Genomic DNA, 14,542 nt, shown 5'->3' with positions numbered 1-14,542 from the left:
TTATTTGAAAATGTAACTAACCACTTCTAAAATACTATTTTCTGAAAAATTAGAGCACCACGTGTCTAAATGGGGGAGGCTTCAACCTAACTACCTTCCTTTATATATAGATAATAGATATTAATCCTATGTTTTATTAGTATTTGTTTGTTGATGTTTTTATTGGTTCTTTAAGTACAAAATTATGAAAAAAAAAAGTGATTGAAATGACTATAGTTTATTATGATGATTTATAATAGATCTTTTATGGGTAGCAATCTATATGAGTGGCAAATAATAGAGAGGAGATAAAGAATAAAATATTCAGAAAATATAAAATATGTTATCAAGGTTTTAGTATTTCCAATTAGGATTAAGTGAAGTGATTATTTTAAGTGAAATAAATGATAGTATATGGTGGTGGCTATACAACTATCATGCATCTAAACAAATCAATGTATGAAATAATCTCACATACAAACAAACACACACACACACTATAGAATTAGGCTCGGGCTGAATCGGGTTGCTCGAGGGGTCAATCCTAACCAACTCAAAGTAAAATTGAGTTCATAAATTTCAACCCTAACCCTAACCCAAGCATGAACCCAACCCAACCCAACCCGTGGATTCGGACTAACCCAACCCAAATTGTGGCCTTAGCTGTGGGCCTTCAGCCTTGTAACTCAAATCAACTTCTAACTTAGGTTCAGTCCCATGTCTGTACTTCAAGCCCCGATCGGGTTGGGCCCGAATTCCTACGAGAACCCTATCTATACCTGCCCATATGATACTACAGCCGCAAATTGAGAACATCTCAGTATTTGCATGTTATCATTCATGGCGATGCTCTAAATATACAGCTGCTATGTAATGTGGATAGAGTTATTGTACGTTGGAGGTCTCGGATTGCAAATTTGCCGCCACGAAACGTTACACCGACTGCACAACACCCAAATCTAATATCACTGCTCATTTAATACAAAACGATCTTGTTGATTACTGATATTGACTTCGGATTTGTGCTTGCTTCTCAAGCCTCAACCCGAGTCAGAAACAGTGATTGTTCTTCCCTTTCTTCCATGTCTTAATGAGACTTTAGGGTTTCTTGATATAGGCTTTCCTTTGTTTGTCAACTTCTGCCTCCTCTTTTAGGTTATTTATTCAGTGTGACCTGATTTTGCGGGTTTATTTAGTGCACGATATCATGAACTGCGAGGTTTGCCAACTTAAAGAGCTGGTGAGGCTCTGAATTTTAGTAGTTTCACTTCAATTACATGTGTTATATTGGCAATGAAAATTCATTTTCTTTCCTTCCTCATCGTTCTTTTTGGTATGAGCTCCAGATTGCTAAATTTCAAGTGATTGATGAAGCTTTTGGCTGATTACAACATTACGTGACTGCAGGAAGTGGAGAACTTTGAGATACGGGAAGTACTGCGATGTAAGATGCCTTATTGCTTCTGATTCTGTGCAGAATTAGGTCGAGTTTGATGAATGAATTAATGAATATGTGGTTAATGTATTATGGGGCTGTTTGTGTCCTTTTGCTGTTCTTGTTAAACAATGGATGCATGCTCCAGTACATTTGTTTCTTACTTTGTGCACTTCTGCCGTAAATTTTATACATGCTAAAACCTGCGACAAGAATTTGTAGTTCTATTGGTTGAAATGAATTTCCAATCTCGTGGTAAGGGTTCTTCAGAAGTCCAGGAGAATTAAGGAAGAGAAAAGAAGAGACAGGGTTGTCTTATACTAAGAACTTTAATTTAGGTCTGGAATTGCTTATGCTAAACAAATCCCACCTTGGTTTCCTCAAACATAAGGATGGGTTTATTATGAATGAAAGGATGCAATGATAAATGATCAAAAAGATGGATGCAATGGTACTTGGCGTGTTGGCTTCATGGTTTTCATCGTGTGGTTGTACATGACTTTTTAATCATTTGTACTCCTTTTTTATCCTACAGATGCAACTTTCCTAACATCAATCTAGACACCTGGGGTTTAACTTCACCTCTTTGGAGTGTGATTGAGACTCTTGTATTATTTACTTAATGATTCTTTTAGTTGAATTTATTGGTCAGGTCTTCCTTGATTCTATGACCTGTCTCATAAAATATAAATTCTTTTTGTTTTTGTTCTTTTTAAGCTTTTTTTCATCAACTTTGCATTCCTTCCGTACTTGTTGTAATTATTAATTATTTCTTCCTCAACTGCCAAATGGTGTCAAACTGAATGCAGGTATTCTACACACCATTGTGTTCCATAGGGCTTTAGGTCTTGTACGACCCAAAGACATTGACTCAGAACTGTTTGAAATCACATATGTAAGTGGTTATGTCAAATTCTTACAATGATTCTTATTATGCCAAGTTTGGAAGCTATTCCAACTTTTTAGGATATGATATGTTGATGTTTAGTACTTTAGTTTCTGTACTGCTTGTATGCAGTAGCTCATATGAAATTGGAAAAGAAAAGAAAACAGAAAAAAAAAATGTATTAGCCAACAACAGTATATAGCGAAAAATTGTTAACCATTCTCCACAACATCATCTCTTTGTAAATTGCACTGTTTGTTTAAACAGCTGTTCCATGAATCTTTAATTCCATATTGTTTTTATCCTGCATGAATCTATATTCATAGTATCACCACAATTTGCATTTTCTCTTCATAGCATTGTTATCTATCAAAAAAAGGAATACTATCTCTAGGTAAAAAATAGCTCATGTTTTCAATGCAACTCATGGTATTGTTCATTAGCACTCCAATGGTCTGATTTAAAACTTGAGTTCTTCATGTGGTGGTTGCTTTAATGTGTTTCCCCCACCCACAGAACCCTCCAGGCTCGGTGGTACTCATCTTTGGTTCAAGGATTGAAATGATCCATGGGTGTAAACAGCCTGGACTGGGCCAGGTGCAGCCCCTTTGGGGTTTGAGTGGCAACAACTTCAGCTTCGGCTTTAAACTTATTCAAAGCGCAACTCAACCTATAATTAGATAATGTAAATCAAAATCTTTTGATTTCTTTATCCAAAAAAATATTTTTTAGTAACACTTAAAAAGTTGAATCCATGTTGTACTTGGGAAACCACATGGGGATATATGGATGGAGCTTGAGTCAGGCAATGAATTTAGCTTGGGCTTTAAACTCATTAATGGCCCAATTCAACCTAGAGAATGCAAATCATTTTCCTTTTGGTTTCTTTTCCTATAAAAATATTTTAATTAAGACCTGAAAGTTGAATCCATGTTACACTTGGGAAACCAAGGTCCTAAAATCCATTTAGTCAGACTTGGTCTACTTTAGTCATGGTAAGTAATCAAGCCTAGATTCTAAGCCCAGGCTTGGCGGACAGGTTATCCTTTTATAACAGTTGCACTTGGCACAGAGTTTTTTTACTTTTCTTTTATTTTCTCTATTTTCTAAATTTTATCAGCCAAAATCATGAACTGAATGTTGCATGCCCTGCAATGTTTTTTAATTATTTTGTCCAGAACAAGGAAATGTAGGTGGACTATGCTTCAATACCATGAGTAATCATTTACATATAGCAGTTTTACTTGTGATGCCATATATTATCTAAGATTTCATGGTATTAGTAATATTATTCCTTGCACTCAAGCTGCATATAACAGTTCCTTAATTTGTCCTTCTTTTTACATAGGTGCAATGTGGGGACGCTGAACTTGAAAAGAAAATAGAGGAGAAGATTGACCAGTTCATTGGTTGGGTAGAGAAGCACCCAAACAAGAAAAGTCAGGTTACATATTGATTGCCTTTCAGTTAGCGTTTCTTGTGGAGTCTATATGCAAATCTTTAAGATTCTACAAGTTTTGACACAAGTAGTTACTGCTGTTATTATTGCCATTTTATCATTATTATTATTGTATATCAATAACCATATAGAAAATATTTACCCTTGCTTTTAAATAATCCAACTACCCTTGAAGGACCCAAGGGAAATAAATACAAAGAAAAATGAGAAGGGAAATGCAGAAGAAAAGGATTCATTATTTGGGTTTTGGTTAGTCTAGGATGTCTTTATTGTTTGTTTTGACAAAGAGGAAGGAACCAAAACAACCTAGTTTCTGGTTAAACTAGGCTAACTTAATTCAAATTTTTAATTTGATGAGCAAAAATCCACTTCATGATTGACGGCAGATTTTAACCAGTAACAGATCTACCCACCAATAATAATTTTGTGACTTGGAGAGATAAGTTAATTCCAAATGCAGATGCAACTGTATTTACTACTAGTTTTGGTGGTGGTTGGGTGCACAACTGAACTCAACAAAGTCTCGACTTAACTCAATTATGTCTCTGTTGCTTCGAGTAGGGATTTTACAGTTGCTTGTAGTTCAATCAACACCTTGCATTACTTTTTTCTTTTCTCAATGTGATATTGGCGTTTCATGTAGTAAGATGTTTCTTATCATATACTGTAAAATGATATGAAATTAATCTTCACGTTTTTCTTAGCTTAACTAGAAGTCATGATGCAGATATGTTTGTCTTTCTACGAGGTGAAAAACAAGCAGGCAATTTGGTTCTCAAACAAAACAGAACGCCTATATTGGGAACAATGGTATATCAATTTGAATGTTGCACAACAACCAAAAGCACATTCTGCCAAGTCTCACCATTCCAAAGTGGTTGTAGATCCTGGAGGTATAACTACCGTTCTTAAACACCCACCAACAACCAATGTAAATTTTTTTGCGATGTAGTTCATAATGGGATCATGCTTTTGATTCATCAGAGTGTGCCCTTGAGGAGAGAAGTGTTCGGCGGGCAGCCCTGGAGGCAGCTCTTCGTGAAGTTCTATTTCAAATCATAAAATTCGTAAATGAGAAAAGAGATCATATCCCTCCTGTTCCAAATGTTGAGGGTGTCTCATTTCCCTATGAAATCACAATTCCAAGGTTGATATCTTCTTGATTCCTCCAAAACTTCATCTTAATTAGAGTTTTGGTTCTCTTTGGTTGTTTGTAGGTTTCTATTTTAAGTGGAAATTATGATCATTAATTACTTAAATTTTCCCTGTCTGTGCACCTCGGTGCCCTTATATTCTTTATTTACATCTTTTTGTATTTTGTAGCAGAAATAACTTATCCTTGATTAGAGTCTGTCGCTTATGGCAGGAAACATCTACAACTTAGTTTAGTATATATCTCCTTCAAGAATTATCTGATGGAAATGAATAACTTAAAGTTCCAATTTATTGTCCTCTCAACTATAGGGATGGCATTACTTAAGAATAATATTAGTTTCATTTGCAATTTGATTAAATTCTGTGAATTATGTATGGATATATCTTTTATATATCTTAGCTCATATAGTTGGGATATGACTATTGTGGTGTTGCTATCTCTAGACATGTCATTTACAAAATTATTCCTTGGTGCGGAATTTTGGTTAGGCAGATGTTTGCTATATTTATAGCATTCAATCTTTGCTTCTTGATACTGGAGCCACACATGTTGACCTAAAAACCTTCTTGATGTTGCCTTTGTATGGGGACAACAGCTTAGTAATTGTGCAAGGGCGAGATGTGGAATTCTAAAGCATAAGTTTGGGATTTGGAAAAAGGCCTGGGGGTGTTCCTAAGGCAGGTCAATTATCCTTGAAGATGATTTTGGGCTTATGTAATCAACCCTAATTAGTACAGAATTTCAGCATCAATCTTAGAGATAAAGTAGCATTGTTTAGGGTAGTTTTAGGGTTGTGGCAATGGTCCTAAATTTTGAGAAACAACTATTTTGGGTTGTTAGATGCATTCTGTGTATTTAGGCCTATAGGGTAGAGTGATTTATTATAGGGATAGAGAATCTCTCTTTTTTTCATTTAAGATCAATCTTGAGAGTCAAAGGAAAGTAAGAATCAATGGACAAGGTAGCAAAACATGTTTTAGTAAGCAAGAGTTTCAAGAAAGAAGAATTTTCTAACAAGAAATTTCAAAAAATTGATAAAGATTCAAGGAGATTAAAAGATATTGCAAGAAAACTTGGGAAGAATTTAACGAATCAGAAAAGAATAAAAAAATTAATGAAGAACGATCAAGAACATTCCAAGATTTGAGCAGTTTTGCATGGACACAAACATGGGAATCGGAATTTAACACATCTAGGAGTTTGATTCAACAAGAAGAAAAATTAGTACTCATATACCTGTCTGTAAAATGTATAAACTATTAAAATAACCCATATTTTTTTGGGTTCTTATATTTTATACCTGTTTGCTAATGCTATGGCAAATTGTCTTGCTAAACAAGGGGTTATGAGGGAATATTTGTACTGGGCTACCTTGTAATCTTTATCTATAGTGCCATGTGGCTTTCACATTTTTAAGGGAGGCCGCACCTCGTGCCTCTCAGTGGGATGCTTGTAATAGTTCTCATATTTTCTTAATAAATTCCTCTTTCAATTATAAAAAAAACATGTATAAGGGTGCAACAACCAATGTTAGAACACTTGTGGGAGGGACGTCAGGTTTTACTGTTTTGAGGGGTTTTCACTAAGGTGCTTTTAGCCCTTATTTGTTTGCACTTATCATAGATGAATTGAATACACATGTTCAGGGGTTCCCATAGTGCTCCTGGTTTGTTGATGAAATCATTTTAAATTTTTTTTGGTAGAAAAATAGGATTATATTACTCAAAAAGAAAGATAATTACAGAGAGGGTGGAGGGGTCATTCATTTTGCTAGCCACAAGGGTATTGCATCTGTATAAAAACTGAAATCTGACAGCCCCTTTTTTGCAAGGTTGTGGTCTAGCAAAAAAAGAAAGATTTAGGGACATCATTTGGCTTCTTTGACATCAGCGCCTGCATCAGGGATTTGCTATCACTTTCTATCACAAAAGGACCCTTGTTAACAAATTTCCCTAGCTTTACTCATTGAAGGCAGGCGAATGCTTCTGCCCGGAGGGGAGAGGTTGCACCTGACTGGCCAAAAGAGATGGCTTCCAAAAGACCCAAATGATTTCTAGCTGCCACACCAAAACCTGCCTTCCCTTCGCGCAAAAAACTGCCATCCACATTTATCTTCAAAAAGTTTTGCTTTGGGGGATGCGACAAAAAAGTTGTCTCTGCAGCTTCAGGCACTTGCACTTGCTCCATTTTAATTGATCAACCTAATGTAGGAGCAAGTGCAAAATTAAATTTATGGACAAATACCTTAGAAATAACTTAAGCAAGAGATTTTAAAATATGTAGGACTAAAAAAGAATATATGCCATATAAATTTAATAATAACTAGTAATGGTGCATGTGCTTTGCACGCGGCAATTCTACATGATGATAATTATAGTAATAATGTATCCACATTTCTTGAAAAACTTTATGTATTTTTTATATTTTTTATTATTAATCAGATGCAGATTGCAAAACGCAAATCTGATACATAATCACCTCATCCAAATATGTGATAATTGGACCGAGTTGTGAAGTTTTAAGTATCATTGACAAGCCTACCTACTTGGCTAGACTCTTCTTTTTGTGATGTTTTATCTTTTTTGGTGTATCTTTTTTTTGTTCATTTATAAAAAAAATGTAAGATTTAAATAGTGGGAATTAAATGAGGTGAAAGGTAGTAGTTTAATTTACAATTTAATCCTCAGTTAAACAGGGACTAAATTAAAAAAATGAGTATTTTAGTCAAAAGAAAGTTCCACAATCTTATTCATATTTTTAATAGTAGTGTAAATATAAAATTATAGACGTGTTCAACTTTTTCTATAATTTTTTTTTTGTATTTCTGTATGAAAATAATTGTGATGTCACTCTTTACTTTTTGTTTAATATGATAATTATATGATATTATACAAGTGCTTGGATGCTTTTCTTGCAAAATTTATGTTTTTATTTTCGTTTTTGTATTTTATATTTTATTAATTTTTATTATTTATTTATAACATTAAATGTTAACACATTTGACCCAAAAGTAGAACTATTGGTTTTTTCTAAATAGTAAAATAATTTAGTTCCAAATTATGTATTCCATTTTCATTATCAACAAAAATAATTCTTGTTTATTAAACTTATTTTTAAAATTGATTAATAAAAATATCATAAATGTGTCTAACTTTTCTTTTTTTTTTAATTTTTTTATATTTTTTTTATTAAAAAATTTATTACCTAACTATGACTTCATAGTTAGATCGATTTTATTCTGATGGTTAAATTGCTTAGCCATCACTTGGATAAAGAATGGTTTTGTTTTCGAGTCAGTTTTAATATATATGGGTTTATATTGTTAAAAATATTGGCATAGATCTAATTAGCAACATTTGTTAGTGAAAAATAACTTAAATATAGGATTTAACAAGAGAAAATGGGAGTTAATACCTTAAGTATAAGACTTAATGAGGGAGGATTAAATGAGGTGGAAAGTAATAATTAAAATTACATTTTCAACCCTTACAATTAGAGATGGACTTAATACACAAATATGGGCATTTTAGTAGCCATTAAAGCATGCTTTAAAACTGTAAAATGACTTTTATACCCTTTCTCAAACAAAGAAATAGAGGGTAATTTTAGTCAAAAAAACTTTCGCTCTGCATCCACATTTTTATCTATAGTATAGATAGGTGTGCAAATCAATGTATGTTTAGGATTGGGAGATGAAGAGAATCAAAGATAACTCAATGTGGCCTTTTTTGTACCTTGGTTCAATAATTCATGACAAGGGGGAGATTGAGGAGGATGTTGCCTATAGAATTAGAGCAAGATGGGCAAAATGGAGGGGGTACATCTAGAGTCTTACATGATAAGTAAATACCACTTAGATTAAAAGAAAAATTCTATAAAACAATTGTAAGGTCAGTTATGTCGTATCGAGTAGAGTTTTGGGCAGTCAAGAAACAAAATGTCCAAAAATGGGTGTGGCAGAAATGCGTATGTTGAGATGGCAGAAATGGGTAGAAATGTGTATGTTGAGATGGTTGTGTGAACTCATCGTTCAACATGTTAGGCTTCACCAATTTTTCTAGATTGTTATAGTACGATAGTAGACCCAAGTTTCAAAATATTGATACGCCCGATATGCCGGTAAGGGCGCATCGGGTGAATCGATACCCTTTTATTTACTTTTTTTTTTCAAAATTGGTTCAGGGGGGCCGATTTAGGTCTCCTCCACCCTCTGAACCGGTTAGACCCCGATACACCTACTATAGGGGCATATCGTAGGGATCCTGGAACGATATGGTATCGGCCGATACGTGTCGATACTTTGAACCTTGAGTAGACCCTAGAGATAATCTCTATTTTTTCATATGTTAGCAGGTTGTTACTGACTTTGTCATTTGGGGTAGCAACAGAAGGATGCATTCACAGGATAATTTGTTTTTTTTGTTTGATTAATAGCATGGATGTGTTTTATTAAAGGATAGCAAGTAAGTGTTGTGACCATGTGAAAACATTGAAACCAAATCACTCCAAATCACCGAGGCAAGCACTCACTGGGTGATTTGGTTTTTCAATTGGCTGGTAGTGTGTTGTGTTTTATTGGAGGATCAAAAGAAAGTGTTGTGACCATACAAACTTATTTCTCCACATGTTAAGCTATCTTTGTATTTCTTGATTGTCAGAGTATGACAATGGACCCTAGAGGCATAGTTTCCAAGGTGTCGAGGTGAGGCTAGGTGATGAATTTTTTTTTGAATAAAACCCATCTTTCACTATTAATTGTCACCTAGTCACCTAGGTGATTTTTTTTGAATAAAAACCATGAATCCAAGGGTAATTCCTTAGGTTCTTTTTTTTTGAATAAAACCCATCTTTCACTATTAATTGTCACCTAGTCACCTAGGTGATTTTTTTTTGAATAAAAACCATGAATCCTAGGGTAATTCCTTAGGTTCCATTAGCAAGCAATCACCATCTTTCACTATTAATTGTTTATAATCTTCATAAAAAATCTACAAGCTTCATTTATAACATAGAAAAGCAACATATTATGAAAATAAGAAGAATGAAGAAATTTCAAAAATTAGAGGAGTTGAGCCTCTATGAAAAAATGATGAAACTAATCAATATGTTGATTGGATAAAATTTTGAGTTCTTCTATGCTTATCAGTTCAAGTTTTGAAGTCTTCAAGGGTTTAAGTCAGTATACGTGTTGATTGAACCCTAAAAACTGATAATAATAATAAAAAGAAACTAGTATTTTAACTTAAAACTGAATAATTTAGTTTGATAATTTCTACTTTATTATTAGAATCTCAAAAAGTTAAAAATATAAAAGTATCCTAGAGCACCATGTTAAAAATATCCTGGCGAATAATCAAAGTGATCCTCCATGAGTGCATTATCACCTAGGTGCCTAGTCTTCACCTTGACAATTATGACATGATGATTTTATACCTATAGGAAAAGGTTTAAAAGTTTATCTTTGTTTCTTAATGACATTTTATGGGGAAAATAGCATTTGTTCTGTACATTAGCTGTTAACTTATGTCAAATAAGCAAGAAAATCAAGGAAAAATGTTACATAGAAGTGTCCCTCAAGAATTCATTAAGTATACGAATATGATGCATGTTTGACATGGATGCTTCATCCATGTGGAAAGTCCATGCAACACTGTATTCAAGAAAAAACGCAGAGAAATCAGAATTGAATAAAAAAACAAGCAAGAAGGTTTAGATCTTTACTTAAGAACAGAGGAGGAAGAAAAGAAAACTTCTTAAGAACAATAGTTCTCGAATTTGAAATTTCAATTTTTGTTGGGATGAGGGTTTATTTTTATGTCTGGATGGTTTGCTTTTAAAGTACGATCATCATGTTGGATATTGCTGAGCATAGCTGCATGGGTATGAAGGACATTCTTATCATTATGAAGTTCTAAAATGTTCAAGAAGTGAAGAAAAAACTTATATTGACGTCTAACAAGTGATAAATGGTTATTCAAAAACTTATTAACCAGAGCAAAATGTGAGATATTAGTGGGCCTATCAGAGGCATAACCAAATACACTGAAAGGGGGATAGCCACTTATTTGATTAATTTCAGGAATAAGTGGCAAAATTTGGACTTCCATACACCACGTTACTTATAGAAGAGGAGGCTGGTCAACCTTTGGGGACTCTTTCTTCTATTACACACTAGAAACAAAAAAGCTTATTTCTTGTCATTGATACCCTATAAGTCAGTAAAATAACACCAAAATCATGCAAAACGGATAAGTTTTGGTCCTTGAAAAATAGGCTGAAAGATAAGTGACAAACCTACAACTTAAACAAACTAGCTTTATCTTAAGCAAGCCGTACATGCTAGGAGAACTTTAAAAACTGATATATGGTAGCATCTAATTCATTGACGCTCCATTAAACGAAAAGAGAAAAATAACCAAGTATCTGAATCTAGATAAATTGATTCAAGTAATAAAGCAATCGGACTTCAGACATTATTTAACTGCCACTTCAGTCCCAAAAAAGGAGATTTTCAGATATTCCTTGTGAGAGTCAAAGTTTTCATTGACCGATTGCACCAATTAACATGTTTTGGCATTCTCTGGTGGGCAGTTTAGATGGTTTACCTCACTAGAGACTCTGGGCCCCACTTCTGGTTTTTGCTAGTTTTTCTCTTGTGATCCTCTCTTGTGAAATGAGAATGGGCCTAGAATTTTTTTTATGCCTTTTCTTCCTTTCAGATCTCTTAGCTCCTTTTTTTTTTTTTTTTTTTTTCCTTCTGAAGAGGCTTAAACTAGTCTAACTAGGAACATGCTGCGTCACTCAGCAATTTTGAGACTGAAATACTTGGCTGAATTGAGTAATTCTATACAAATTTGCTATGATTATCAATTTATTTTACTTTTCTGTTTACTATAAATCCCAGCAAACAATTAGGACAAATTATTTGTTGAGCTGAATTGAGTGTAATTCTCATTCAAGTATTCTTTTAGTTTGAGGAATCTTCTCTACTAATTTCCTGGTTCTTATTACTAGAACTGACATGATACAAATGATGCCTTTTGCATGGGGCTGCAGAAAGGAATAATATGTAGAAGGAAGATTATTATAATGCCACGCTGATAAAAAAAAATATAATGTCACAGTGGCTTGTTTGCATGCTACATGTGTACTAGTTTATCTGATCTATATTTTTGAATGTCTATCATGCTTTGTTGCATATTTGAAGTCAAAAACTCTGAAAAATTATTTTATGGCGAAAGAATTCATTTCCCTCCTCTTAGTTTCCTTAAATATATTCCCCCTTCCTGTTCCTGTCATTATAACTGAAACTTCGTAATTGATCTGATCTCTGGATCAGACACTGACATTTACATTACTGCCTTACACAGTTCATCAGATTCATCATTTGGCATGGATGTGATTAAGAGGATGCTCCAAACTGGGCATCCAACCATGCTTAGCTGATTGTCCGAGATGGTGAGCTCTCTTGCTGAAAGTGGCTTTCAACTCCCATACAGTATTCTCTTTTAATATTTGAAAAGATTTCTCTGATCATAGTAGAGGGTAATGATTGGTGATGTATAGGGTACAAGGGAGAAAAGTTTCATATAATTTCTGTATAACGATCCTTTTTCTGGAGGGTGGTGGGTTTTTATCCTGTGCAAGTAGTGACGGTGGCATTAGCATGGATGTTTAATATGTACATATCATACCTGGCGGTTTACAAAACTTGTACCTGTAATTGGCTAATAAACTAAGAAAATCTCAAAATTTGTTTACTTTAAGTGGCATATTTTCTAATTGTGGATATGTTTTCTATCATATAAGCATTATTTGGTCCCGTGATGTGTTTTTGGTCTCTTTGGAGGGATCCATTCTATCGGGATTGTCATCATTCTTTCTATTGGAAAGAAATCTAATCGACCTGAATGGCGGTGAGGACATAATAGCTAGCATCTCTGTCATCACTTGCTGTCAAGATCTACAGCCGGAATGAAGTGGTCAGGTTTGTTCTTTGCACAAAATAAATTCACAAATTTAAGAAAATAGAGAATTAAGAGTTGGTTTCGGGAAAATGCAATAAATTATGGGTGTGAAGCTACTTAGGTCCACCAGGAAAGGGAATCCTTTACTTCTTGCCCTCGTCCATGGACTAAAACTGGTATATACGTTGAGCTGGGGTTCTTGAATGAAACTGCAAAATATAGTACGATCTTTAGTGGGCATTTGGTTGGAGGAATCCATTTATCATTTTTTTTCCCGTGAAAATCAGTGGTTTTGTGGGATTTGAAGAAATCTTCATGAAAATGTATTGATTTGAACATGGATTGAACTTTGAACATTTATTGACGTAGACATGTCGCTGCCATGTTACAAATCGATTAAAAAATCAAACCCTCATTTGCGAAGCCAAACCATCTCTTGGAGTTGGAGCTGCTCCATTTATCACGGCAAATCACAAAAAATCAGGATCGACCGATTTCCCTACAGATCTTTGAGGGAGTGGTCTCGCTTAATGTGATTTTTCACAGTATGTGTCAATTTTATAAATCGGAATCAAATCAATCATTAAAATCAATTCCTCCAACCAAATATTTCCTTCATGTTTTAAAATGGCACCTGAAAGGTCGAAGCACTTGGTTAGGACCGGATCAATTTCCGGTCCGGTTGTTAAACTGCAAAAACTGGACAATGGTCGCACCCAAGTTCAAACCGTAAAATGGACGAATTATTGGGATCAAATCTGCCTTGAAATCTATGTCCAAACAGCTTGAGTTGTTTTTGAAGTTTCATGTGCGTGGTACTACGTTACGCCACCTAATTCTTTGGGTAAATCTATGATGCTAGAAGGGTATGATATAGGAAGAGTTTGACCGATCAAATCTCGCCGTATGTGCGTAGGGCTGTCAATTCGACTGGATTGGGCCCATTTAGATTTGGATCAAATCTAATCCAAATCTATACAAATCATGTCCAGTCCCGTTCACATAAAATGTAAATGGATTGGATTCAAATTGAATCAAACACCAAAATAACATGAGAAATCCAGAAAGTATATAAATAAACTACAACACTTGCTGTAATCCAATCCAGTCCAATAAAAATGCAAATGGATCGGATCGGGTCCAATCCAAGCCAAAAGGAATGAATAAAATTGTTTCTTAAAAGTATTTTTATAAATGTGTTTTCATAAAAATACTTTCATAAAAGTACTTCTAAAAGTATTTTCATAAAAGTGCTTTTGTACTTTTAATAGTACTAAAGTACAAATTACATAAAATATCTTTACTTTGATATTTTTGCTTTGAAAATTATTTGGGTAAATTTTTTTTTTAAAGTATGCTTTCCGAAACAAAAGAACCATTTCTTGTTTGGTAAAAGCATGTTCGCTCATGCTTCCGGTGATAGTTTTCGATGGTTTGGTGGTTGAGACCGGTGACGGTGGTCTAACTCTAGTAATGGAGAGCAGAGGTAGGGTCGGGAGTTGCGCATGAAAACGGAAGTACTATTTCTCCAAAAGCGCAAAGTATAAAAAGCCGATTTTGTGCTTTTGGGGGTTTTTGTACTTTTAAAAAGTATGAAAGCAGAAGTACAAAGTATACAATGCGAACACTATATCATACTTTTGTACTTTTAAAAGTACTA

At 34.2% G+C, this 14,542-nt stretch overlaps 1 protein-coding gene across 2 annotated transcripts; it reads left to right on the top strand.

The window, feature by feature from the left end:
* The first annotated feature begins 739 nt into the window (after positions 1-739).
* On the top strand, positions 740-12,681 carry LOC148851091 (autophagy-related protein 101-like). 2 transcript variants are annotated; one of them, XM_088944962.1, is made up of 7 exons: positions 740-1,219; positions 1,387-1,423; positions 2,224-2,309; positions 3,649-3,744; positions 4,487-4,652; positions 4,744-4,906; positions 12,286-12,681. In XM_088944962.1, exons 1-7 carry the CDS (start codon positions 1,187-1,189, stop codon positions 12,359-12,361), a joined length of 657 nt encoding a protein of 218 aa, XP_088801088.1. In that variant the 5' UTR covers positions 740-1,186; the 3' UTR covers positions 12,362-12,681. The 2 variants fall into 2 exon arrangements, with proteins under 2 accessions (XP_088801088.1, XP_088801089.1); XM_088944963.1 differs by having other exon boundaries at positions 768-1,219; positions 4,523-4,652.
* The last annotated feature ends 1,861 nt before the right edge of the window (positions 12,682-14,542 follow it).

The sequence above is a fragment of the Nelumbo lutea genome, chromosome 5 (assembly GCF_056320005.1).
Source record: "Nelumbo lutea isolate HS-2025 chromosome 5, American lotus-T2T, whole genome shotgun sequence".
NCBI classification, from domain to species: domain Eukaryota; kingdom Viridiplantae; phylum Streptophyta; class Magnoliopsida; order Proteales; family Nelumbonaceae; genus Nelumbo; species Nelumbo lutea.
Note: the sequence above shows the minus strand (reverse complement) of the source record. Positions and strands in the feature narration are given on the sequence as shown.

Bases quoted from the DNA above. Each gene is read 5' to 3' on its own strand.
- LOC148851091 (XM_088944962.1), top strand. From the start codon at position 1,187: ATGAACTGCGAGGTTTGCCAACTTAAAGAGCTG. The intron at 2,310-3,648 runs GTAAGTGGTTAT...CTTTTTACATAG, and splicing joins AACTGTTTGAAATCACATAT to GTGCAATGTGGGGACGCTGA. The intron at 4,907-12,285 runs GTTGATATCTTC...TGCCTTACACAG, and splicing joins TATGAAATCACAATTCCAAG to TTCATCAGATTCATCATTTG.